Source organism: Manacus candei, unplaced genomic scaffold (genome assembly GCF_025592945.1).
Source record: "Manacus candei isolate 608988 ecotype Guabito, Panama unplaced genomic scaffold, ASM2559294v1 h1tg000391l, whole genome shotgun sequence".
In the NCBI taxonomy this organism is placed as follows: Eukaryota; Metazoa; Chordata; class Aves; order Passeriformes; family Pipridae; genus Manacus; species Manacus candei.
Window position 1 is genome coordinate 1 of NW_026138439.1, and position 27,033 is coordinate 27,033.

Here is a 27,033-nt window from a genome sequence, read left to right on the forward strand (position 1 = left end):
CGGCCAGAGCGCCCGGGCCCCGCCTTGGACGTGTTCACCACGAACTCCGCGGGGGAGCCTGGCCAGGGGGGGTACACGGGGCTCAGGGACACCCCCAGAGGGACCCCAATCCCACAGAGAGACCCCAATCCCACAGAGGGACCCCAATCCCAGGGGGTTCATCCCAACCCCCCAGAGCGCCCGGGCCCGCCTTGGACGTGTTCACCACGAACTCCGCGGGGGAGCCTGGCCAGGGGGCACACGGGGCTCAGGGACCCCTCCAGAGGGACCCCGGATCCCACAGAGGGACCCCAAATCCCACAGAGGGACCCCCAATCCCATGGGGTTCATCCAGAACCCTTCTGAGACCCCCCAGATCCCACAGAGGGACCCCAATCCCATGGGGTTCATCCCAACCCCCAGAGCCCCTGGGCCCACCCTGGTCATGTTCACCACGAACTCCCCGGGGGAGCCCGGGCAGGGGGCACAGGTCCCTGGTCTGTCCTGGTTCCCCCCATATCCCACTGCCCCCCATCCCCTGGTGCCCCCCATGCCCCCCTCAATGCCCCCTGTGCCCCCCCCATACCTGTGGTGCCCCACTCGAGGCCGGGCCGTAGGCCGACACCAGCCCGGGGTCTCCGGCCTGTCCCGGTTCCCTCTGTTCCCCCCATATCCCATTGCCCCCAATCCCCTGGTACCCCCCATACCCCTCCCATTCCCCCATGCCCCCCTCAATGCCCCCCATACCTGTGGTGCCCCCCTCCAGGCCGGGCCCGTAGGCCGACACCAGCCCGGGGTCTCCGGCCTGTCCCGGGTCCCCGACCCGGACCTTGAAGGGGCTCCCCGGAATGTGGGACCCCTCGAACTTGACGTCGATGGAGTAGACGCCGTTCTCCCCGCGGGATGAAGCGCACGGCGTACTTGTCTGGGGGGAAAGGGGGGGTCAGGGGGGCCCCCAAAACCTCCACGGCCCCCCAAAATCCTGCACTGATCCCCCTGAGAACCCCCAACCCCCCCCTGATCCCCCCCAAACCCCACGGGATGAACCGCACAATGTACTTGTCTGGGGGGAAAGGGGGGGTCAGGGGGGCCCCCAAAATCCTGCACTGCCCCCCCGAAATCCTGCACTGCCTCCTGAGACCCCCTAAACCCACCCTGATCCCCCCAAACGCCACGGGATGAACCACACAATGTACTTGTCTGGGGGAAGAGGGGGGGTCAGGGGGACCCCAAAACCTCCACGGCCCCCCAAAACCTCCACGGCCCCCCAAAATCCTGCACTGACCCCCCGAGACCCCCCCAATACCCCCCCTGATCCCCCCAAACCCCATGGGATGAACCCACAATGTACTTGTCTGGGGGAAAAGGGGGGGTCGGGGGGGGCCCCAAAAACCTCCACGGCCCCCCAAAACCTCCACGGCCCCCCAAAATCCTGCACTGATCCCCCTGAGAGTCCCCAACCCCCCCCCTGATCCCCCCCCGATCCCCCCAAAACCCCACGGGATGAACCACACAATGTACTTGTCTGGGGGAAGAGGGGGGGTCAGAGGGGCCCCCAAATCCTGCACTGCCCCCCCGAAATCCTGCACTGCCCCCCTGACAGCCCCCAACCCCACCCTAATCCCCCCAAACCCCACGGGATGAACGGCATGGTGGACTTGTCTGGGGGAAGGGGGGAAGAGGGGAGGTCAGATGGACCCCCAAAATCTCACAGTGACCCTCAGAGCCCCCCAAAATCCTGCACTGATCCCCTGAGACCCCCCAACCCCACCCTGATCCCCCCCAGTCCCCTCAAACCCCGCGGGATGAACCACACAATGTACTTGTCTGGGGGAAAAAGGATAATGGGGGGGGTCAGGGGGACCCCCAAAACCCTGCACTGAGCCCCCAAAATCCTGCACTGCCCCCCTGAGACCCCCAACCCCACCCTGATCCCCCCAAACCCCACGGGATGAACCACACGGTGCACTTGTCTGGGGGAGGGGGGAAAGGGGGGGTTCGGGGGGACCCCCAAAATCCCACAGTGACACCCCTGAGACCCCCAAAACCTCCCCAGCCCCCCAAAATCCTGCACTGATTCCCGAGACCACCCAGAGCCCCCCACACCCCCCAGGGCACAGTGCACTTGTCTGGGGGGAGGGGGCAAGAGGGTGGTCAGGGGGGACCCCCAAAATCCCACAGTGACCCCCCCTGAGCCCCCCAAAACCTCCCCTGACCCCCTGGAGCCCCCCCAGTGCCACGGGAACACCCCAAAATCCCTCCCTGAACTGGGAGGACCCCAAAATCCTTCCCCAGAGTGGGGGGACCCCCAAAATCCTGCCATGAAATGGGGGGACCCTCCAAATCCTCCATCCGAGTGGGGGATTCCCAAAATCCTCCCCTAAAGTGGGGGGGACCCCCAAAATCCTCCATTGAAGTTGGGGAACGGGTGTCCCCTGGGGGGGTCCCTCAGGTTTCGGGGTGTCCCTGTGGGACGGGGCAGTTTTTGGGGTGCCCCCGGGGTGCCCCCTCACCTTCAGTGACCTCGGAGATGTGACACAGCCCCACAGCTCCCGAGGGACTGTGCACTTTGGGGTGGGGACAGGGCAGGTTTTGGGGTCTCCCCCGGGGCAATGATGACTCCCAGAGGGACGGGGTAGGTTTTGGGGTCTCCCCGAGGGCAATGGCGATTCCCAGAGGGACAGGGCAGGTTTTGGGGTGTCCCCGTGGGACGGGGCAGTTTTTGGGGTGTCCCCGGGGTGCCCCCTCACCTTCAGTGACCTCGGAGATGTGACACAGCCCCACAGCTCCCGAGGGACTGTGCACTTTGGGGTGGGGACGGGGCAGGTTTGGGGGATCCCCAGAGGGACGGGGCAGGTTTTGGGGTGTCCCTGTGGGACGGGGCAGTTTTTGGGGTGTCCCCTCACCTTCAGTGACCTCGGAGATGTGACACAGCCCCACAGTTCCCGAGGGACTGTGCACTTTGGGGTGGGGACGGGGCAGGTTTTGGGGTCTCCCCGAGGGCAGTGGTGACTCCCAGAGGGACAGGGCAGGTTTTGGGGTGTCCCTGTGGTTTTTGGGGTGTCCCCGGGGTGCCCCCTCACCTTCAGTGACCTCGGAGATGTGACACAGCCCCACAGCTCCCGAGGGACTGTGCACTTTGGGGTGGGGACGGGGCAGGTTTTGGGGATCCCCAGAGGGACGGGGCAGGTTTTTGGGGGTCCCTCAGGTTTTGGGGTGTCCCTGTGGGACGGGGCAGTTTTTGGGGTGTTCCTGAGGTGTCCCCTCACCCTCAGTGACCTCGGAGATGTGACACAGCCCCACAGCTCCCGAGGGACTGTGCACTTTGGGGTGGGGATGGGGCAGGTTTGGGGGATCCCCAGAGGGACAGGGCAGGTTTTGGGGATCCCCAGAGGGACGGGGCAGGTTTTTGGGGGTCCCTCAGGTTTTGGGGTGTCCCCGTGGGATGGGGCAGTTTTTGGGGTGCCCCCTCACCTTCAGTGACCTCGGAGATGTGACACAGCCCCACAGCTCCCGAGGGACTGTGCACTTTGGGGTGGGGACGGGGCAGGTTTTGGGGATCCCCAGAGGGACAGGGCAGGTTTTGGGGTGTCCCGTGGGATGGGGCAGTTTTTGGGGTGTCCCCTCACCTTCAGTGACCTCGGAGATGTGACACTCCTCCACAGCTCCCGAGGGACTGTGCACTTTGGCGTCCAGGGCCCCCTTGGCCCCGTTGAGGCTGACGGCGAACGACGCCGGCTGGTGAACCTTGAGCCCCGACTCCTGGGGGGGGGACACGTCAGCCCCCGCGCCGGGGGGACCCCCAAACCCGGGCCGGGACCCCCAAACCCGGGGCAGGACCCCCAACCCCCCAGCACAGCCCCCCCGCCCTCAGGGACCCCCCAAGTGCAGCCCCAACCCCACCCCTGGGCACCCTCGGGGACCCCCCCAAAAGGATCTGAGGGGGGTCCTGCACCCCAAAATCTGATGGGGGGGTGGGTTATGGCAGAAGCCCACCCTGGATAACCCGGGGGGGGGGGTGGACACCCCCAAATCCTTACCCTGAAAAAGCCCAGGGGGGTAAAAAGCCCCAAAAACTCACCCCCCCACCCCCAAGAAGATTTTGGGGTGGGACCCCAAAACTTTCATCCCAAAAATCCTGGGGGGAAAGGGGAGGGGAGGAATGAACACCCCCCAAAAAACCCCCCACCCCAAATAACCCCGGGGGGTGGGACCCCAAAACTGTCACCCCAAAGATCCCATGGGGGGGAAAGGGGGGGGAAGAAATGAACACCCCCAAAAACCCCCCAAAAACCCCAAATCATTTCGGGGTGGGACCCCAAAAACTGTCACCCCAGAGATCCCATTGGGGGAGAGGGGGGGGAAGGAAATGAACACCCCCCAAAAAGCCCCCAAAAACCCCAAATCATTTCGGGGTGGGACCCTAAAATTCTCCACCCCAAAAATTCGGGGGAGGGGGGTGTGGGTGGATACCCCGAAATCCCCACCCCAAATATTTTAAGGGGATGGAGACCCCCCCAAAAATCCTCACCCCCCAACCTAAACCCCCCCCAAATACCCCGAGGGGAAAGGGGGGGGTCCCTGAACCCCAAATTTTGGGGATCTGCACCCCAAAATCCACACCTGGGGAGGGGGAAACCCCCCCAGGGAGACCCCGACCCCAAAACACCGAGGGGGGGGAACCCCCACCCCCCGATTTTGGGGACACCCCCCCCCCAGAGGCAGGGAGGGGTTTGGGGGGTCTGGGGTGTCCCCGGGGGGGGGTTGGGGGGTCCCCACTTACCTGGGGGGGCCGGGGGGGGTTTGCCGGGGGCGAGCGGGGGGTCCCGGGCCCCCCGAGTTTGGGGGGCAGGGGTTGGGGGGCCGCTCGGCCCCGGCAAAGCCCCCCCGGCCCGGGGGCTGTTCCATAGCCTTTATCAGAGACACGAGAGAGACCCCAAACCCCGGGGGGGCAGGGCCAGCGCAGCCACCCCAACACTCAGCTGGCACCCCAAAACTGACCCCAGAATGGGGTACTGACCCCAAAAACTGACCCCAAAATGGGGTACTGACCCCAAACACTCAGCTGGCACCCCAAAATGGGGTACTGACCCCAAAAACTGACCCCAAAACTGGGCTACTGACCCCAAAATGGGGTACTGACCCCAAAATGGGTTACTGACCCCAAAACTGAGCTGAGCACCCCAAAACTGAGCTGCTCACCCCATAACTGGTGCTACAGAGCCCTGAACCCCAAAAACTGAGCTGCTGACCCCAACCCCACCCCAAACTTCCTCCTGTCACTCCCCTCTCCCCCTAAACCCCCTCCTGTCACTCTTCTCTGCCCCCCAAAAGCCCTCCAAACCCCCTCCTGTCACTCCTCTCTCCCCCTAAACCCCCAAAACCCCTTCAAACTCCCTCCTCATTCCTCTCTGCCCCCAAACCCCCCTAAATCCCCTCCTGTCACTCCCCTCTCCCCAAACTCCCTCCTGTCACTCCCCTCTCCCCAAACTCCCTCCTGTCACTCCTCTGTCCCCATTCCCCCTCCTGTCACTCCCCTCTCCCTTAAACCCCCCCTAAACCCCCCTAAATCCCCTCCTGTCACTCCCCTCTCCCCAAACCCCCTCCTGTCACTCCCCTCTCCCCCCAAACCCCCCCTAAACTCCTCCAAACCCCCTCCTGTCACTCCCCTCTCCCCAAATCCCCTCCTGTGACTCCCCTCTCCCTCCTGTCACTCCCCTCTCCCTCCTGTCACTCCCCTCTCCCCATTCCCCCTCCTGTCACTCCCCTCTCCCCTAAATCCCCTCCTGTGACTCCCCTCTCCCTCCTGTCAGTCCTCTCTCCCCCAAACCCCCCCTAAACCCCCCTCAAATCCCCTCCTGTGACTCTCCTCTCCCTCCTGTCACTCCCCTCTCCCCATTCCCCCTCCTGTCACTCCCCTCTCCCTCCTGTCCCTCCCCTCTCCCCAAACCCCCTCCTGTCACTCCCCTCTCCCCCCAAACCCCCCCTAAACTCCTCCAAACCCCCTCCTGTCACTCCCCTCTCCCCAAATCCCCTCCTGTGACTCCCCTCTCCCTCCTGTCACTCCCCTCTCCCTCCTGTCCCTCCCCTCTCCCCTAAATCCCCCTCCTGTCACTCCCCTCTCCCCATTCCCCCTCCTGCCACTCCCCTCTCCCCATTCCCCCTCCTGCCACTCCCCTCTCCCCATTCCCCTCCTGTCCCTCCCCTCTCTCCTGTCCCTCCCCTCTCCCCATTCCCCCCGTGCCCCCCGTGCTGCGCTGCCCGCTGCCGGTGCCGGGGGGCGTTGGGGGTCTCCAGGTGCCTCACCTGAAGGCTACAGACAGTGAGGCGCCGGGCGGCATCGCAGGGGGCCGTGGCCGTCACCACGAACGGGCTCTCGGGGATGTGCTCGTCGTTGAACTTCACCGACACCTCGTAGTCCCCTGGGGGGCACGGCGGGGTCAGGGGGGGCACGGGGACCCCCGGAGACCCCCAGAACCTCCAGAACCCACCCTGGGGGCACGGCGGGGTCAGGGGGGGGCACGGGGACCCCCGGAGACACCCCAGTGACCCCACAGAACCTCTGGAACCCACCCTGGGAGCACGGCGGGGTCGGGGGGGGGCACGGAGACCCCCGGAGACCCCCCCCAGAGACACCCAGAGACCCCCAAATCTGCCCTGGGGGCACGGCGGGGTCAGGGGGGGCACGGAGACCCCCGGAGACCCCCAGAACCTCTGGAACCCACCCTGGGGGCACGGCAGGGTCAGGGGGGGCACGGAGACCCTTGGAGACCCCCGGAGACCCCCCCAGAGACCCCCAAAACCTCCCCAAGAGTCCCCGAGTCCATCCTGCAGGACAGCGGAGTCAGGGGGGGGACAGAGACCCCCAGAACCTCCTGAACCCACCCTGGGGGCACGGCGGGGTCAGGGGGGGCACAGAGACCCCTGGAGACCCCCCCCCAGAGACCCCCAAAACCTCCAGAACCCACCCTGTGGCACAGTAGGGTCAGGGGGGGCACGGAGACCCCCGGAGACCCCCAGAGACCCCCAAATCTGCCCTGGGGGCACGGTGGGGTCAGGGGGGGGCACGGAGACCCCCGGAGACCCCCCAGAACCTCCGGAACCCACCCTGTGGCACAGCAGGGTCAGGGGGGACACGGAGACCCCCCGGAGACCCCCCAGAACCTCCTGAACCCACCCTGAGGGACAGCGGGGTCAGGGGGATTCAGAGACCCCCGGAGACCCCCCAGAGTCCCCGAACTCACCCTGAGGGACAGCGGGGTCAGGGGGGGCACAGAGACCCCCAGAGACCCCCAGACCCACCCTGAGGGATTGAGGGGAGTCCTAGAGCCCCCCAAACCCACCCTGTGATACAGCAGGATCGGGGGGGCACAGAGAGACCCCCAGAGACCCACAGGACCCCTCCAGAGCCCCCTGAACCCACCCTGTGATACAGCGGGGTCAGGGGGGGCATGGAGACCCCCAGAGAGCCCCAAACCCACCCTGTGATACAGTGGGGTCAGGGGGCACAGAGAGACCCCCAGAGAGCCCCAAACCCACCCTGTGATACAGCAGGGTCAGGGGGCACAGAGAGACCCCCAGAGACCCCCAGAGAGCTCTCAAAGACCCCCAGAGACCCCCAGACCCACCCTGTGATACAGCGGGGTCAGGGGGACATAGAGAGACCCCCAGAGACCCACAGGACCCCTCCAGAGCCCCCTGAACCCACCCTGTGATACAGCGGGGTCAGGGGGGGTATGGAGAGACCCCCAGAGACCCCCAAACCCACCCTGTCATACAGTGGGGTCAGGGGGCACAGAGAGACCCCCAGAGCCCCCCAAACCCACCCTGTGATACAGCGGGGTCAGGGGGGCACAGAGAGACCCCCAGAGACCTCCAAACCTACCGTGTGATACAGCGGGGTCAGGGGGACATAGAGAGACCCCCAGAGAGCTCTCAAAGACCCCCAGAGACCCCCAGACCCACCCTGTGATACAGCAGGATCGGGGGGGCACAGAGAGACCCCCAGAGACCCCCAGACCCACACTGAGGGATTGAGGGGAGTCCCAGAGCCCCCCAAACCCACCCTGTGATACAGCAGGGTCGGGGGGACATAGAGAGACCCCCAGAGAGCCCTGGAGAGCTCCCAAAGACCCCCAAACCCCCCCTGTGATACAGCAGGGTCAGGGGGGCACAGAGAGACCCCCAGAGACCTCCAAACGCACGGTGGGGGACAGCAGAACCCCCAGCCCCCCCCCGCCCCCCCCCGAAGCCCCCCCGTGCCCCCCCGAAGCCCCCCCGTGCCCCCCCCGTGCCCCCCCGAAGCCCCCCCGAAGCCCCCCCGTGCCCCCCCGAAGCCCCCCCGTGCCCCCCCCGTGCCCCCCCGTGCCCCCCCGTGCCCTCACCGGGTTCCTGCACGACGTAGGAGACCCCGCAGGACCCGTCCTTGCGGTCCTCGAAGGCGATCTCGGCCTTGCTGGGCCCCTCCACGGCGATGGAGAGACCCCCGGCCCCCGCCTCGCGCGTCCAGATGCTGAACTCGGCTGGGGAGGGGGGGAAAGGGGGGGTCAGGGCACCCCAAAAGGGGCTGAGACCCCCAAAACCCGCCCCTGAACCCCAAAAACCACCCCGGAAACCCCCGATCCAGGGGAAGCCTCTCAAATCCCTCCCTGACCCCCAGCCCCCATTTTGCACACCCAGATGCTGAACTCGGCTGGGGAGGGGGGGAAAGGGGGGGGTCAGGGCACCCCAAAAGGGGCTGAGACCCCCAAAACTGTCCCTGAACCCCCAAAACTGTCCCTAAACCCCCCAAACCCCCAAAACTGCCCCGGAACCCCCTGATCCCACAGTGAGGGAGAGACCCCCGGCCTCCACCTCACACACCCAGGTGCTGAACTCGGCTGAGGGGGGGGGAAAGGGGGGGTCAGGGCACCCCAAAAGGGGTTGGGACCCCCAAAACTGCCCCAGAACCCCCAAATCCACCCCAGAACCCCCAAATCCACCCCAGAACCCCCCAGATCCAGGGGAAGCTCAGTTTTGGGGTCACTTTTAGGGCTCTCACCTGGCACTCCGGCCTCGGGCAGGTTTGGGGTGCCCGGGGGGTCAGTTTTTGGGATTCCCTGGCTGGTTCCCTGGCTGTTTTTGGGATTCCCTGGCTGTTTTTGGGGTCCCCCAGCTTGGTTTTGGGGTCTCACCTGGCACTCCGGCCTCGGCGCGCTCCAGCCCCGGGCAGGTTTGGGGTGCCTGGGGTCAGTTTTTGGGATTCCCTGGATGTTTTTGGGGTGTCCCAGCTCAGTTTTGAGGTCCCCCAGCTCAGTTTTGGGGTCACTTTGTGCTCTCACCTGGCACTCCGGCCTTGGCACGCTCCAGCCCCGGGCAGGTTTGGGGTGTCCAAGCTCAGTTTTTGGGATTCCCTGGCTGTTTTTGGGGTGTCCCAGCTCAGTTTTTGGGATTCCCTGGCTGGTTCCCTGGCTGTTTTTGGGATTCCCTGGCTGGTTTTGGGGTCCCCCAGCTCAGTTTTGGGCTCTCACCTGGCACTCCGGCCTCGGCGCGCTCCAGCCCCGGGCAGGTTTGGGGTGCCTGGGGTCAGTTTTTGGGATTCCCTGGCTGTTTTTGGGATTCCCTGGTTGTTTTTGTGATTCCCTGGCTGTTTTTGGGGTGTCCCAGCTCAGTTTTTGGGATTCCCTGGCTGTTTTTGGGGTCCCCCAGCTCAGTTTTGGGGTCCCCCAGCTTGGTTTTGGGCTCTCACCTGGCACTCCGGCCTCGGCGCGCTCCAGCCCCGGGCAGGTTTGGGGTGCCTGGGGTCAGTTTTTGGGATTCTCTGGCTGTTTTTGGGGTGTCCCAGCTCAGTTTTGAGGTCCCCCAGCTCAGTTTTGGGGTCACTTTGTGCTCTCACCTGGCACTCTGGCCTTGGCACGCTCCAGCCCCGGGCAGGTTTGGGGTGTCCAAGCTCAGTTTTTGGGATTCCCTGGCTGGTTCCCTGGCTGTTTTTGGGATTCCCTGGCTGTTTTTGGGGTCCCCCAGCTCAGTTTTGGGCTCTCACCTGGCACTCCGGCCTCGGCGCGCTCCAGCCCCGGGCAGGTTTGGGGTGCCTGGGGTCAGTTTTTGGGATTCCCTGGCTGTTTTTGGGGTCCCCCAGCTCGGTTTTAGGGCTCTCACCTGGCACTCCGGCCTCGGCGCGCTCCAGCCCCGGGCAGGTTTGGGGTGCCTGGGGTCAGTTTTTGGGATTCCCTGGCTGTTTTTGGGGTGTCCCAGCTCAGTTTTGGGGTCCCCCAGCTCAGTTTTGGGGTCCCCCAGCTCAGTTTTGTGCTCTCACCTGGCACTCCGGCCTCGGCGCGCTCCAGCCCCGGGCAGGTTTGGGGTGCCTGGGGTCAGTTTTTGGGATTCCCTGGTTGTTTTTGGGATTCCCTGGTTGTTTTTGGGATTCCCTGGCTGTTTTTGGGGTCCCCCAGCTCAGTTTTGGGGTCTCACCTGGCACTCCGGCCTCGGCGCGCTCCAGCCCCGGCCCCCCGGCGCGGACCTTGTGGGCGCCGCCCTCGCCCAGGGGTCCCACGGTGAACTGGAAGGGGCTCCCTGGCACGTGCTGCCCGCGGTCCTTGACGCTCACCGAGTGGGGACCCGTCTCCTGGGGCACGAAGCGAACCCCGAAGGCCCCCGGGGCGTCCCCGGGCACCACCTGGGCCGGCACCGCCTGCCCCGAGGGCCCCGCCACCTGCGCCGACACCTCCGACACGCTCAGCTCTGGGGACGGGGGGACACGGGGGGACAGGGGGTTACTGGGGGGGTCAGGGGGTCATTGGGGGGCTCAGGGGGTTATTGGGGGGCTCAGGGGGTTACTGGGGGCTCAGGGGGTTATTGGGGGGGGCAGGGGGTTCAGGGGGTCATTGGGAGGTCAGGGGGTCATTGGGGGGATCAGGGGGTTATTGGGGGGCTCAGGGGGTCATTGGGGGACTCATGGGGTCATTGGGGGACTCAGGGGGTCATTGGGGGGCTCAGGGGGTTATTGGGGAGAGAGGGGATTACTGGGGGGCACAGGGGGTTATTGGGGGGCTCAGGGGGTCACTGGGGGGACAGGGGATTATTGGGGGGCACAAGGGGTTATTGGGGGGCACAGAGGGTCATTGGGGGCTCAGGGGGTTATTGGGGGGCACAGGGGGTCATTGGGGGGCTCAGGGGGTCATTGGGGGGCCCCTCACCAGGCATTTTGAGGCTGAGGTCGCAGGGGGAGCCCACGGTGGCCTCGGGGGGGGCCCTGCGGCGCCGCGTGATGCTCTCACGGACCCGGCCCTCGCCCGTCACCTTCACCGAGAAGGGGCTCCCTGGGGGGACAAGGGGGGGTCACAGGGGGTCCCCCAAACCCCTCACAGGACCCCCAATCCTCCTACCCCATCCAGCACCCCCAAACCCCTCCTGGGACCTCCCCAAACCCCGCTGGCCCTCATCAATCACCTTCACCCAGAAGGGGCTCCCTGGGGGGGGCAAGGGGGGGGTCACAGGGGACCCCCAAACCCCCCCAAATCCCTCACAGGACCCCCCCCCCATCCTCCCCAGTGCCCCCCTCCCAGTCCTGCTCTCGTCCTCCCAGTCTTCCCCATTGCCCCTCCCTGTCCCCCCAGTGCCCTTCCCAGTCCCCCCCAGTCCTGTTCTCATCCTCCCAGTCCCTCCCAGTGCCCCTCCCCGTCCTCCCCAGTGCCCCTCCCAGTCCCCCCCCAGTCCTGCTCTCATCCTCCCAGTCCTCCCCAGTGCCCCTCCCTGTCCTCCCAGTGCTCCCCATTCCTCCCCATTGCCCCCCCAGTATCCCCAGTGCCCCTCCCCGTGCCCCCAGTCCCTCCCAGTGCCCCTCCCCTTGCCCCCAGTGCCCTCCAGTCCCTCCCAGTCCTGCTCTCGTCCTCTCAGTCCCTCTCAGTGCCCCTCCCCGTGCCCCCAGTGCCCCCCAGTCCCTCCGAGTCCCTCCCCGTATGCCCCTCCCCGTGCTCCCAGTGCCCCCCAGTCCCTCCCAGTGCCCCCCCAGTCCCTCCCAGTGCCCCCCAGTCCCTCCCAGTGCCCACCGGGCACGTGCTGGTCGCCGAACTTGACGGAGATGATGTAGTTGCCGGGCTCGGTGGGACAGTAGGACACGCGGCACGTCCCGTCCTCCAGCTCCTCGGTGGTGATGTCCACCTTGCTGGGACCCTCGATGGACAGGCTGAGCCCCCCGTACCCTGGGGGGGGACACAGGGTCAGCAGGGACCTCTGAGACCCCCCAAACCCCTGCAGGGTCAGCAGGGACCCCCGGGACCCCCCAAACCCCTTCTATGGACAGGCTGAGACCCCCGTACCCTGGGGGGGGACACAGGGTCAGCAGGGACTTCTGAGACCCCCAAACCCCTTCTATGGACAGGCTGAGACCCCCGTACCCTGGGGGGGGGACAGGGTCAGCAGGGACCCCCCAAACCCCCTGTAGGGTCAGCAGGGACCCCTGGGACCCCCCACACCCCTCCTATGGACAGGCTGAGACCCCCGTACCCTGGGGGGGGGGACAGGGTTAGCAGGGACCCCCCAAACCCCTTCTATGGACAGGCTGAGACCCCCTTACCCTCGGGGGGGACACAGGGTCAGCAGGGACCCCCGGGACCCCCCAAAGCCCTTCTATGGACAGGCTGAGCCCCCCCTACCCTGAGGGGGGACACAGGGTCAGCAGGGACCCCCCAAACTCCCTGTAGGGTCAGCAGGGACCCCCAGGACCCCTCATCCCCCCACACCTGCATCCCTGGCATCAATGGGGGCTGGAAGGTGCCCTCAGGACCCCCCAGAACCCCCCAGTCCCCCCGTACCTGCGTCCCTGGTGTCGATGGTGAAGTGGGCGGGCTGGAAGGTGCCCCCAGAAGCCCCCCAGACCCCCCAGTCCCCCCGTACCTGCATCCCTGGTGTCGATGGGGGCTGGAAGGTGCCCCCAGACCCCCCAGAAGCCCCCCCAGTTCCCCCCAGTGCTCCCGTACCTGCGTCCCTGGTGTCGATGGTGAAGTGGGCGGGCTGGAAGGTTCTCCCCTCCCGCAGGCCGGGCCCCGCCACGACCACCCTGCTGGCATCGCCCAGCTCGGCCTGGCTGATGGTGACGGCGATGGGGCTGCGGGGCAGCGGCTGCGACCCCCGGAACACGTGCACCAGGTGCTCCCCCACCTCCCGGGGCACGAACGAGATCCCTGCGGGACACAGGGACATTGGGGACATTGGGGACATTGGGGATGATGGGGATGATGGGGACATTGGGGACACAGGGACATTGGGGGGACATTGGGGACATTGGGGGGACACGGGGCAGCGGCTGCGACCCCCGGAACATGTGAACCAGGTGCTCCCCCACCTCCCGGGGCACGAACGAGATCCCTGGGGGACACAGGGACATTGGGGGGGATATGGAGGGACACTGGGGACATGGGGGGACATCCCCCACCTCCCAGGGCACGAACGAGATCCCTGGGGGGACACAGGGACATTGGGGACATTGGGGGGGACATCTCCCACCTCCTGGGGTATAAACAAGATCCCTGGGGGGACACAGGGACATTGGGGGACATGGGGGGACATTGGAGGCATTGGGGGACATTGGGGAACATTTGGGACATGAGGGGACACAGGGGGTCACCCCCACCTCCCAGGGCATGAACAAGATCCCTGGGGGACAATGGGGGATGTTGGGGGGACATGGGGGGACACTGGGGGACATGAGGGGACATAGGGGGTCATCCCCCACCTCCCGGGGCACGAACAAGATCCTGGGGGACAATGGGGACATGAGGGGACATTGGGGGACATCCCGCACCTCCTGGGGCACGAAGAGGGGACAGGGGGACAACAGGGACAATGGGGACACAGGGTTAGGAGGGGGACACGGCCTGGGAGCTATTTGAGCTGGCAGGGCTCCTGTCCCTTCATGTCCCCTAGTGTCCCCCCCTGTCCCCTGTGTCCCCAATGTCCCCCCCGTCCCCTGTGTCCCCTGTGTCCCCCCTATCCCCTGGTGTCCCCTGTGTCCCCCCCCCGTCCCCTGGTGTCCCCAATGTCCCCCCCCGTCCCCTGTGTCCCCTGTGTCCCCCCCTGTCCCCTGGTGTCCCCAGTGTCCCCCCCCATCCCCAGCGTCCCCCCAGTGTCCCCCCAGTGTCCCCTCACCGATGTGGCCGTTGCGGAGCCGTTTGAGCTGGTACAGCTCCTGTCCCCAGTGTCCCCCCCCATCCCCTGGTGTCCCCCCAGTGTCCCCCCCCATCCCCTGGTGTCCCCCCCATCCCCTGGTGTCCCCCCAGTGTCCCCCCAGTGTCCCCTCACCGATGTGGCCGTTGCGGAGCCGTTTGAGCTGGCAGGGTTCCTGTCCCCAATGTCCCCCCCATCCCCTGGTGTCCCCAATGTCCCCCCCCATCCCCTGGTGTCCCCCCAGTGTCCCCGCTTGTCCCCTCACCGATGTGGCCATTGCGGAGCCGTTTGAGCTGGCAGGGCTCCTGTCCCCAATGTCCCCTGGTGTCCCCAATGTCCCCCCATCCCCTGGTGTCCCCCCAGTGTCCCCCCCTGTCCCCTCACTGATGTGGCCGTTGCGGAGCCGTTTGAGCTGGCACAGCTCCTGTCCCCAATGTCCCCCCTGTCCCCCCAGTGTCCCCCCCTGTCCCCTCACCGATGTGGCCGTTCCGGAGCCGTTTGAGCTGGCACAGCTCCTGTCCCCAATGTCCCCCCTGTGTCCCTGGTGTCCCCCCCCTGTCCCCTCACCGATGTGGCCGTTGCGGAGCCGTTTGAGCTGGCAGGGCTCTTTGTGTCCCGAGGGGGAGGTGACCGTGGCCGTGAGCTGGCTCAGGTCGGTCTCCCCGATGTCCAGGGGGATGTCGGCCGAGGCGCCCACCTTGAGGTGGGACAGGCGCAGGGAGTCGTCACCTGGGGGACAAGGGGGGGTCAGGGGGGCCCGGGACCCTCGGGGTGGCACTGGGGACACCCCGGGGGATCCAGAGCTGCTCCAGGACCCCCAAACCTGACCCAGGGACCCTCAGGGTGGCACTGGGGGCACCCCAGGGGATCCAGAGACCCCCAAACCTGACCCAGGGACCCTCAGGGTGGCACTGGGGGCACCCCAGGGGATCCAGAGCTGCTCCAGGACCCCCAAACCAGCCCAGGGACCCTCAGGGTGGCACTGGGGGCACCCCGGGGGATCCAGAGACCCCCAAACCTGACCTAGAGACCCTCAGGGTGGCACTGGGGACACCCCAGGGGATCCAGAGCTGCTCCAGGGACCCCCGGATACTCTCCAGGGACCCTCAAAACCACTCCACAGACCCCCCAAACCCACTCTGGGGATCCTCAGACCCCCCCAGGGACCCCCAAACCCACTCTGGGGACCCTCAGACCCCCCCCAAGCCCCCCCCAGCCCCCCGTACCGGTGCTGCGGGCGGTGAAGGGGCTGCCAGGGATGTGTTTGCCGTTGTACTTGACCACTCTGGGGACCCCCAAACCTGCTCCAGGGACCCCCAAACCCCCCCAGAGCCCCCCCCAGCCCCCGTACCGGTGATGCGGGCGGTGAAGGGGCTGCCAGGGATGTGTTTGTCGTTGTACTTGACCACTCTGGGGACCCCCAGACCCCCCCCCAAGCCCCCCCAGAGGCCCCCCCAGCCCCCCGTACCGGTGATGCGGGCGGTGAAGGGGCTGCCAGGGATGTGCTTGTCGTTGTACTTGACCACTCTGGGGACCCCCAAACCTGCTCCAGGGACCCCCAGACCCCCCCCAAGCCCCCCCAGAGGCCCCCCCAGCCCCCGTACCGGTGATGCGGGCGGTGAAGGGGCTGCCAGGGATGTGTTTGTCGTTGTACTTGACGACGATGTTGTAGTCCCCGGGCAGCACGGGCAGGTAGGACACGCTGCACGTCCCGTCCTGGTTGTCTGTGCAGCTGATCTCGGCCTTGGAGGGACCTTCCACGGCCAGGGACAGCCCTCCTGGGGGGGCACGGGGGTCACCGGGGGGGGGAAACAGCCAGGGAGGGGGGGGGGGACATCCTAGGGACCCCCTGAGAGGGGCTGGGGACATCCTGGGGACACCCTGAGAGGGGCTGGGGACATCCTGGGGACCCCCTGAGAGGGGCTGGGGACATCCTGGGGACACCCTGAGAGGGGTTGGGGACATCATGTGGACACCCTGGGGACACCCTGGACACCCTGAGAGGGGCTGGGGACATCCTGGGGACCCCCTGAGAGGGGCTGGGGACCCCTTGAGTGGGACTGAGGACCCTTGGGAGGGGCTGGGGACCCCCTGGGAGCACCCTGGGGACCCCTGGGAGGATGTGGGGACCCCCTGGGCACCCCTGGGACAGTCTGAGGACCTCCTGGAGACCCCCTGGGCACCCCTGGGACAGTCTGAGGACTCCCTGGAGACCCCCGGGATGGTGTGGAGACCCCTTGGGGACCCCTGGGACACTCTGAGGAACCCCTGGAGACCCCTGGAAGAGTGTGGGGACCCCCTGGAGACCCCTGGGAGTGTTTGGGGACTCCCTGGAGACCTCTGGAAGGGTGTGGGGACCCCCTGGAGACCCCTGGGGACCCCTGGGACAGTCTGAGGACCCCCTGGAGACCCCCTGGGGACCCCTGGGGGGTCTGGGGAGGCCGTGGCCCCTCACCCTCGCCGGCGTCCTTGGTGTTGACGGTGAAGGTGGCGGGTTTGTTGACGGTGCCGTGGATGAGGCCGGGCCCGTAGGCCGTGACGTGCCCACTGTTCACATAGTCCACGTAGAACTGCAGGGGGCTGCCTGGGGGGGCACAGGGGGGGGCACACGGGGGGTCAGGGGGGGCTGAGACCCCCCCCAGAGCCACGGGGGGATCCCCAGGGTGACACACGGGGTGACACGAGGGGCCATGTCTGGGGCTGTGGTGCCACAAAGGCCACCCCAAACCCCCCTGCTGACCCCCCAAACCCCCCTGCTGATCCCCCAAACCCCTCTGCTGACCCCCCCAAGCCCACCTGAAGCCCCCCTGGGTCTCCCACCTGTACAGGGGGTGCTGAGACCCCCCCCAGAGCCACGGGGGGATCCCCAGGGTGACACACGGGGTGACACGAAGGGCCTTGTCCAGGGTTGTGGTGCCACAAAGGCCCCCTCAAATCACCCTGCTGACCACCCAAACCCCTCTGCTGACCACCCAAACCCCTCTGCTGACCCCCCAAGCCCACCTGAAGTCCCCCTGGACCCCTCACCTGTACAGGGGGTGCTGAGACCCCCCCCAGAGCCACGGGGGGATCCCCAGGGTGACACACAGGGTGACACGAGGGGCCATGTCCAGGGCTGTGGTGCCACAAAGGCCCCCTCAAACCACCCTGCTGACCCCCCAAACCCCTCTGCTGACCCCCCCAAGCCCACCTGAAGCCCCCCTGGCCCCCTCACCTGTACAGGGGGTGCTGAGACCCCCCCCCCCAGGTGCCACAGGAGGATCCCCAGGGTGACACACGGGGTGACACGAGGGGCTGTGTGACGTGACCTGCAGGGCTGTGGTGCCACAAAGGCCCCCCCAGATGCCCCTGCAGACCACCCAAACCCCTCTGCTGACCCTCCCAAGCCCACCTGAAGCCCCCCTGGGTCTCCCACCCGTACAGGGGGTGCTGAGACCCCCCCCCAGGTGCCACGGGGGGATCCTCATGGGGACAGCACCGGGTGACACGAGGGGCCATGTCTGGGGCTGTGGTGCCATAAAGGCCACCCCAAACCCCCCTGCTGATCCCCCAAACCCCTCTGCTGACCCCCCAAGCCCACCTGAAGCCCCCCTGGGTCTCCCACCTGTACAGGGGGTGCTGAGACCCCCCCCCAGGTGCCATTGGGGGATCCTCATGGGGACGGCACCGGGTGACACGAGGGGCTGTGTGATGGCACCTGCTGGTCTGTGGTGCCACAAAGGCCCCCCCAGACGCCCCTGCTGGCCCCCCCAAGCCCCCCTGAAGCCCCCCCTTGGCCCCCCCACCTGGGATGTGCATGTTGTCGTAGCGAATGTCCATCTCGTGCAGCCCGGCCTCGCTGGGGGCGAACCGCACTGTCACCGTCCCGTCCTTGTTGTCCGTGATGTCCGGCTTGGCCACCTTCCCCGAGGGCATCCGCACCTCCCCTGGGGGCACAGGGGGGTCAGGGGGGTGGGACACCCTGGGGACACCTTCCCTGAGGGCATCTGCACCTCCCCTGGGGGCACAGGGGGTCAGGGGGGTCAGGGGGGTGGGACACCCTGGGGACACCCTGGGGACACCGGGACACCCTGGGGACACCCTGAGGACATCCTGGGGACATCCTGGGGACACCCTGGGGACACCTTCCCCGAGGGCATCCGCACCTCCCCTGGGGGCACAGGGGGTCAGGGGGGGTCAGGGGGGTGGGACACCCTGGGGACACCCTGGGGACACCCTGGGGGCACCTTTCCTGAGGGCATCCACCCCTCCCCTGGGGGCACAGGGGGTCATGGGGGTCAGGGGGGTGGGACACCCTGGGGACACCCTGGGGACATCCTGGGGACATCCTGGGGACATCCTGGGGACACCCTGGGGACACCTTCCCTGAGGGCATCTGCACCTCCCCTGGGGGCACAGGGGGTCAGGGGGGGTCAGGGGGGTGGGACACCCTGGGGACATCCTGGGGACACCCTGAGGACATCCTGGGGGGCACCCTGGGAGGGTGGGGACACCCTGGGGACATCCTGGGGACATCCTGGGGACACCCTGGGGACACCTTCCCCGAGGGCATCCGCACCTCCCCTGGGGGCACAGGGGGTCAGGGGGTTCAGGGGGGTGGGACACCCTGGGGACACCCTGGGAATGCTCTGGGAACAACCTGGGAGGGCCTGGGGGCACCCTGGGAGGGTGGGGACACCCTGGGGACACCTCCCCTGTAGGGTATGGGGGGTCAGGGTGGGCTGGGGGACTGGGGACACCCTGGGAGTGACTGGGGTCACCCTGGGAAGGGCTGGGGACACCCTGGGAGGGGCTGAGGACAGCCTGGGGGGACTGGGGACACCCTGGGAGTGACTGGGGTCACCCTGAGAGGGGGTGGGGACACACTGGGGACACCCTGGGGGGACTGGGGACACCCTGGGAGTGACTGGGGTCACCCTGGGAGTGACTGGGGACACACTGGGACTGACTGGGGACATCCTGGGAGTGACTGGGGACACCCTGGGGGGACTGGGGACATCCTGGGGGGACTGGTGACACCCTGGGAGGGGCTCAGGACCCCGGGAGGGGACACACTGGTCACCTTGGGGACCTCGGGAGAGGATCCAGGGGGGCTTTGGGGACCCCAAAAATCCTTCCCACCCCCCCCAGGAGGACCCTGGGGAGCCCAAAGACCCCCCAGGTCTCGGGGACCCCCCAAGCTGCTCCAGTCCCCCCCCACCCTGAGGACTCTGAGCTGTTCTGGGGACCCCCTGGGGCACCACAGGGGGTGTTGGGGACCCCCCCAAAGCCCCCCAGTTTTGGGGGGCCCCCCTCACCCGTGATCTCGCCCTTCTTGATGGTGAAGGGGATGACGAGGTCGAAGGGGCGCAGCCCCGCCATGTCCAGCCCGTTCACCCCCAGCAGGGGCCGGTCCGTGGCCTGGGGGGGCACAGGGGGGTCAGGGGGGGTCAGACCTCGATGCTCCTGACCCCCTAAAACCCCAAACACCCCCTGACCCTTCCCAAAGCCCCCAAACATCCCCCTGTGCAGCCCCACCATGTCCAGTCTGTTCACCCCCAGCAGGGGCCGGTCCGTGGTCTGGGGGGGGGGCACAGGGGGATCAGGGGGGGCTGTTTGGGATGTGCCCTCCCCCAGTGCCCCCCCTGTGCCCCCCAGTGCCCCGCAGTGACTCACCATGACCTGGAAGGGGCTGTTTGGGATGTGCCCTCCCTGTACCCCCCCCGTGCCCCCCCTGTGCCCCCCCTGTACCCCCCAGAGCCCCTCGGTGACTCACCATGACCTGGAAGGGGCTGTTTGGGATGTGCCCTCCCTCAGTGCCCCCCTGTGCCCCCCAGAGCCCCTCAGTGACTCACCATGACCTGGAAGGGGCTGTTTGGGATGTGCCCTCCCTGTACCCCCCCCGTGCCCCCCCTGTGCCCCCCCTGTACCCCCCAGAGCCCCTCGGTGACTCACCATGACCTGGAAGGGGTTGTTTGGGATGTGCCCTCCCCCTGTGCCCCCCCTGTGCCCCCCAGAGCCCCTCGGTGACTCACCATGACCTGGAAGGGGCTGTTTGGGATGTGCCCCCCCTGTACTCCCCCTGTGCCCCCCCGGTGCCCCCTCAGTGACTCACCATGACCTGGAAGGGGCTGTTTGGGATGTGCCCTCCCCCTGCCCTGCCCTGTGCCCCCCAGTGCCCCCCTGTGCCCCTCGGTGACTCACCATGACCTGGAAGGGGCTGTTTGGGATGTGCCCTCCCCCTGTACCCCCCCCTGTGCCCCCCCTGTGCCCCCCAATGCCCCCCCAGTGACTCACCATGACCTGGAAGGGGCTGTTTGGGATGTGCCCCCCCTGTACTCCCCCTGTGCCCCCCGGTGCCCCCTCAGTGACTCACCATGACCTGGAAGGGGCTGTTTGGGATGTGCCCTCCCCCTGTACCCCCCTGTACCCCCCCTGTGCCCCCCCTGTGCCCCCCAGAGCCCCGCAGTGACTCACCATGACCTGGAAGGGGCTGTTTGGGATGTGCTCTCCCCCGAAGCGGACGCAGATGACGTACTTGCCGGGCTGGGGGGCGGTGTAGAAGATGTCGAAGGTGCCGTCGGGGTTCTCCACCACGTCCACGTCCACCTCGGAGCCGTCGGGGGTGCACACGGAGCAGGTCACCTTGCCCTTGCCCGCCGCCTTGGCGTCCACCGTGATCACCGTCTGCTCGCCCAGCTGGATCGTGGGGCCCAGCCCGGCCCCTGGGGGGCACAGCAGGGAGAGAGGGGGGGTCACAGCCTGCCCGGTCCCAGGGGACACCCCAAAACCGCCCCATTGGCCCACCCTGGGGGGCTCCGGGGCTGCCCACCCGCTGGGACCCCCAAACTGGGGGGCTCAGGACTGTGACTCGTGCTGTGACACTGCCAGGGGGCTCTGGGGCTGCCCACCCACTGGGACCCCGAAACTGGGGGCTTCAGGGTTGCCCACCTGCTGGGAGTCCCAAATTGGGGGGCTCAGGACTGTGACTCGAGTTGTGACACTGCCAGGGGGCTCTGGGGCTGCCCACCCACTGGGACCCCCAAATTGGGGACTCTGGGGCTGCCAACGCGCTGGGACCCCCAAATTGGGGACTCTGGGGCTGCCAACGCGCTGGGACCCCCAAATTGGGGACTCTGGGGCTGCCAACACGCTGGGACCCCCAAACTGGGGACTCTGGGGCTGCCCACCCACTGGGACCCCCAAATTGGGGACTCTGGGGCTGCCAACGCGCTGGGACCCCCAAATTGGGGACTCTGGGGCTGCCCACCTGCTGGGAACTCCAGAATAGAAGATTTTGGGGCAAACTGGGGGGTTCTGGGGCTGCCCACCTGCTGGGAGCCCCAAATTGGGGGGCTCAGGACTGTGACTCGAGCCATGACACTGCCAGGGGGCTCTGGGGCTGCTCATCTGCTTGGACCCCCAAAATAGAGGAGTCAGGGGCAAACTGGGGGGCTCTGGGGCTGCCCACCCGCTGGGAGCCCCAAAATAGAGGAGTCAGGGGCTGCCCACCAGTTGGGACCCCCAAATCGGGGCGGGTCAGGCCTCCCAGTAGCTGTGACAGTGCCAGGGGGCTCTGGGGCTGCTGGGACCCCCAAACTGGGGAGGGTGATGACCCCCCCAGGGGCTGCTGGGACCCCCAAACTGGGGAGGGTGATGACCCCCCCAGGAGCTGAGCTGGGACACAGCCAAGCTGAGCCCTGAGCTGAGCCCGAACCCTGAGCTGAGCCCTGAGCTTGAACTGAGCCAAACCCTGAGCTGAGCCCTGAGCCCAGTCCCGAGCCTGAGCCCGAACCCTGAGCTGAGCCCTGAGCCTGAACTGAGCCCAGCCCTGAGCCAAGCCCCGAGTCCTGAGCCCATCCTTGAGCCCTGAGCCCATCCTTGAGCCCTCAGCCAAGCCCTGAGCCGAGTCCTGAGCCTGAGTCGAGCCCTGAGCCAGAGCCAGAGCCCAATCCTGAGCCATGCTGTGAGCTGAGCCCAGCCCCGATCCTGCCCCGATCCTGAGCCATGAGCTGAGCCCAGCCCTGAGCCTGACCCTGAGCCGTGAGCTGAGCACAGCCCTGAGCCCAGCCCTGAGCCCTGAGCCAGAGCCAGAGCCCAATCGGAACTGTGCCATGAGCTGAGCCTGGCCCTGATCCTGACCCTGAGCCCAATCCTGAGCTGAGCCAGCCCTGAGCCCTGAGCCAGAGCCAGAGCCCAATCCTGAGCCCGAGCCGTGAGCTGAGCCCTGGGCCTGAACCCGAGCCTGAGTCATGAGCTGAGCCCAGCCCTGAGCCTGAGTTGAGCCCTGAGCCTGAGTTGAGCCCTGAGCCAGAGCTGAGCCCTGAGCCAGAGCCAGAGCCCAATCCTGAGCCCGAGCCGTGAGCTGAGCCCTGGGCCTGAACCCGAGCCTGAGTCGTGAGCTGAGCCCAGCCCGGAGCCAGAGCTGAGCCCTGAGCCAGAGCCAGAGCCCAATCCTGAGCCTGAGCTGTGAGCTGAGCCCAGCCCTGAGCCCAGCCCTGAGCCCTGAGCCCGGCCCTGAGCCCAGCCCTGAGCCTGAGCTGAGCCTGGAGCCAGAGCTGAGCCCTGAGCCAGAGCCAGAGCCCAATCCTGAGCCTGAGCCGTGAGCTGAGCCCAGCCCTGAGCCCTGAGCCCTGAGCCCAGCCCTGATCCTGCCCCGCTCCTGAGCCCTGCTCCTGCCCCGCTCCTGCGCCCTGATCCTGCCCCGCTCCTGAGCCCTGCTCCTGCCCCGCTCCTGAGCCCTGCTCCTGCCCCGCTCCTGCGCCCTGATCCTGCCCCGCTCCTGAGCCCTGCTCCTGCCCCGCTCCTGCGCCCTGATCCTGCCCCGGTCCTGAGCCCTGCTCCTGCCCCGCTCAGCCCCGCTCCTGCCCCGCTCCTGCGCCGTGCCGTGATCTTACCTAAGCCGTGACCTCCGATGGAAACTACAGCGTGGGGTGGGGGGTGGGGGGTGAGGGGGGTGGGCAGAGAAGCAAGAAATCCAGTGAGACACACGTGGTGAGACCCCCCCCGTGCCCCCCCAGACCCGCCCCGTGCCCCCCCGGGTGTGGTGGGTGGGCGGTGGGTGCCAAGGCTGTGCCCCCCACCCCAAAAGGGAGGGGGGGGGGTGAGGGGGGTGGGCAGAGAAGCGACAAATCCAGTGAGACACACGTGGGGAGACCCCCAAACCCCTCCCCAGCCCAGCCCAGCACCCCCTGCCAGCCCCGGCCCTGCCCCCCCCCATGTCACTGCCATCGGGGGGTCCCCCTGGTTGTGTCCCCCCCCCATTTCACTGCCATCTGTCACCCAGATGTGCCCCCTCCCCATGTCACTGCCATCGGGGGGTCCCCCGGCCCTGCCCCTCCATGTCACTGTCATCATGGGGTCCCCTGGTTGTGTCCCGCCCCACATCACTGCCATCAGTGTCCCCCTTCCCCAAGTCAGTTCTCTCTGTCCCCTGGCCATGACCCCTCCCCATTTCAGTGTCCCCCTGTCAGTGTCCCCTCCCCATGTCAGTTCTATCTCTCCCCTGTCAGTGCCCCCTCCCCTGTCAGTGCCCCCTCCCCAAGTCAGTTCTCTCTGTCCCCTGGCAGTGCCCCCTCCCCATTTCATTGCCCCCTCCCCTGGCAGTGCCCCCTCCCCAAGTCAGTTCTCTCTCTCCCCTGTCCGTGCCCCCTCCCCATGTCAGTGCCCCCTCCTCCTGTCAGTTCTCTCTGTCCCCCTGTCAGTGCCCCCTCCCCATGTCAGTTCTCTCTGTCCCCATGTCAGTTCTCTCTGTCCCCCTGTCAGTGCCCCCTCCCCTGTCAGTGCCCCCTCCCCTGTCAGTGCCCCCTCCCCCTGTCAGTTCTCTCTGTCCCCATGTCAGTTCTCTCTGTCCCCTGGCCGTGCCCCCTCCCCTGTCAGTGCCCCCTCCCCTGTCAGTGCCCCCTCCCCATGTCAGTTCTCTCTGTCCCCATGTCAGTTCTCTCTGTCCCCTGGCCGTGCCCCCTCCCCTGTCAGTGCCCCCCTCCCCTGTCAGTGCCCCCTCCCCTGTCAGTTCTCTCTGTCCCCTGTCAGTGCCCCCTCCCCTGTCCGTGCCCCCTCCCCTGTCAGTTCTCTCTGTCCCCTGTCAGTGCCCCCTCCCCTGGCAGCGCCCCCTCCCCTGTCAGTGCCCCCTCCCCTGGCAGTGCCCCCTCCCCAAGTCAGTTCTCTCTCTCACCTGGCCGTGCCCCCTCCCCTGTCAGTGCCCCCTCCCCTGGCCGTGCGCCCTCCCCTGTCAGTGCCCCCTCCCCCTGTCAGTGCCCCCTCCCTCTGTCAGTTCTCTCTCTCCCATGTCAGTGCCCCCCTCCCCATGTCAGTTCTCTCTGTCCCCTGTCAGTGCCCCCTCCCCTGTCCGTGCCCCCTCCCCAAGTCAGTTCTCTCTGTCCCCTGTCAGTGCCCCCTCCCCATTTCATTGCCCCCTCCCCTGGCAGTGCCCCCTCCCCAAGTCAGTTCTCTCTGTCCCCATGTCAGTTCTCTCTGTCCCCTGGCCGTGCCCCCTCCCCTGTCAGTGCCCCCTCCCCTGTCAGTGCCCCCTCCCCCTGTCAGTTCTCTCTGTCCCCTGGCAGTGCCCCCTCCCCTGTCAGTGCCCCCTCCCCTGTCCGTGCCCCCTCCCCAAGTCAGTTCTCTCTGTCCCCTGGCCGTGCCCCCTCCCCTGGCCGTGCCCCCTCCCCTGGCCGTGCCCCCTCACCGGTGACGGTGCACTTGCTGGCGTCCCCGGTGGGCACTGCGCGGATCCTGTAGGGCGAGTAGGGGATCTCGTCGCCGCCGTACTTGATGAGGATGGTGTACCGGCCCGTCATGTCGGGCACGTACGACACCGTGTACGTCCCGTCCTCGTTGTCCCGGATCGACGCCTTCTTGGGCTTCCCCTCGGGGTCCTGGGGGGGAAAACCACAGCCCGGGGTTGGGAGGGATCCGCCGGGATCGGGGATGGGACACCCCGCGAGTCCCTGAGGGCCCAGAGCCCAGGAACTGCAATCCCCAAATCCTGACTCACTGCAATCCCCAAATCCTGACTCACTGCAATCCCCAAATCCTGACTCACTGCAATCCCCAAATCCTGACTCGCTGTGATCCCCAAATCCTGACTCGCTGTGATCCCCAAATCCTGACTCACTGCAATCCCCAAATCCTGACTCACTGCAATCCCCAAATCCTGACTCACTGCGATCCCCAAATCCTGACTCACTGCAATCCCCAAATCCTGACTCGCTGTGATCCCCAAATCCTGACTCACTGCAATCCCCAAATCCTGACTCACTGCAATCCCCAAATCCTGACTCACTGCGATCCCCAAATCCTGACTCACTGCAATCCCCAAATCCTGACTCGCTGTGATCCCCAAATCCTGACTCGCTGTGATCCCCAAATCCTGACTCGCTGTGATCCCCAAATCCTGACTCACTGCGATCCCCAAATCCTGACTCACTGTGATCCCCAAATCCTGACACCTGAAACACCCAAAACACCCAAATCCCAACACCTGAAACATCCAAATCCCGACACCCCAACTCGCTGTGATCCCCAAATCCCGACACCTGAACACCCAAATCCCAACTCGCTGTGATCCCCAAATCCCAACTCGCTGTGATCCCCAAATCCCGACACCTGAAACACCCAAATCCCAACTCGCTGTGATCCCCAAATCCTGACACCTGAACACCCAAATCCTGGCATCTAAACACCCAAATCCCAACTTGCTGTGATCCCCAAATCCCAGCACCTGAAATACCCAAATCCCAACCCCTCCTGAGCCCCTCAAACCTCCCACAAAGCCCCCCTGAGCCCTCCAAGCCCCCCCCCCCGTGATCTGCAGGGCCAGCAGCCCCCCAAACCCCTCAGAAACCCTCCCTAACCCCCCCAAACCCCTCCTGAGCCCCCCCACCGTGATCTGCACGGCCAGCACCTCCCCAAACCCCTCATCAACCCTCCCTAACCCCTCCAACTCCCCCCAAACCCCTGATAAACCCCCCAACCTCCCCCAAACCCCTTCAAAGCCCCCCCAAGCCCCTCCAAACCCCCCCCACCATGATCTGCACGGCCAGCAGCCCCCCCAAGCCCCCCCCCCAAACCCCCCCACCGTGATCTGCACTGCCAGCAGCCCCCCCAAAGCCCCCCCACCGTGATCTGCACTGCCAGCAGCCCCCCCTGAGCCCCCCCTGACCCCCCCCAAGCCTCCCCACCATGATCTGCACTGCCAGCAGCCCCCCCAAAGCCCTTCAAAGCCCCCCAAACCCCTCATAAACCCCCCAAACCCCTCCTGAGCCCCCCCAAGCCCCCCCTGACCCCCCCACCGTGATCTGCACGGCCAGCAGCCCCCCCAAAGCCCCCCCATATCCCTCCCTGAGCCCCCCAAAGCCCCCCCTGACTCCCCCACCGTGATCTGCCCTGCCAGCAGCCCCCCCAAAGCCCCCCCATATCCCTCCCTGAGCCCCCCAAAGCCCCCCTGACCCCCCCACCGTGATCTGCACGGCCAGCAGCCCCCCCAAAGCCCCCCAAAGCCCCCCACCGTGATCTGCACTGCCAGCAGCCCCTCGCCAGCGTCCTTGGCGTCGATGGTGAACTCGACGGGCAGGCTGGCCGGGACCCCCGTGGTGTTGAGCCCGGGGCCGCTGGCCCGGACCTTGCTGGCGTCGTGGGTGGGCAGAGCCTTCACCTTGAACGGGCTGGGGGGGCACGGGGGGGTCAGAGACCCCTCAGGGGCACCCAGAGACCCCCCAGGGCTGCCCAGTGCCCCTCGGGGCCCCCTCGAGAGGACCCCCCTGTGCCACCCCCCAGAGCCCCCCCAAACACCCCCAGTGCCCAGAACACGGCTGGTGACCCCCAGAGCCCCTCTGGAGACTCTCAGAACACCTCCAGTGCCCCCCAGTGCCCCCCAGTGCCCCCTAGAATGCCTCCAGTGCCCCCCAGTGCCCCCTGGAGCTCCCCCAGAGCCCT

General features: G+C 66.9%; 1 protein-coding gene and 1 long non-coding RNA gene across 2 annotated transcripts in view; one reads left to right on the plus strand and one right to left on the minus strand.

Moving 5' to 3' along the window:
- Positions 1-4: 4 nt before the first annotated feature.
- The window catches only part of LOC127465435 (filamin-A-like), a gene marked incomplete at its 3' end in the record, with an annotated part of 34,421 nt that continues 7,392 nt past the window's right edge, over positions 5-27,033 (minus strand). Inside the window, 19 exon segments of the mRNA XM_051775900.1 lie at positions 5-58; positions 727-874; positions 876-904; positions 3,609-3,741; positions 6,286-6,401; positions 8,364-8,501; positions 10,429-10,698; positions 11,154-11,276; positions 12,006-12,158; positions 12,936-13,139; positions 14,689-14,850; positions 15,726-15,899; positions 16,577-16,705; positions 17,907-18,047; positions 19,419-19,521; positions 20,578-20,825; positions 22,998-23,021; positions 24,785-24,974; positions 26,606-26,762. Of these exon segments, the coding sequence (XP_051631860.1) occupies positions 5-58; positions 727-874; positions 876-904; positions 3,609-3,741; positions 6,286-6,401; positions 8,364-8,501; positions 10,429-10,698; positions 11,154-11,276; positions 12,006-12,158; positions 12,936-13,139; positions 14,689-14,850; positions 15,726-15,899; positions 16,577-16,705; positions 17,907-18,047; positions 19,419-19,521; positions 20,578-20,825; positions 22,998-23,021; positions 24,785-24,974; positions 26,606-26,762 (2,696 nt within the window).
- LOC127465434 (uncharacterized) lies at positions 2,650-3,536 on the plus strand. The gene is made up of 3 exons (XR_007902194.1): positions 2,650-2,805; positions 2,962-3,011; positions 3,404-3,536. It is a non-coding gene; the product is annotated as an uncharacterized LOC127465434 (long non-coding RNA).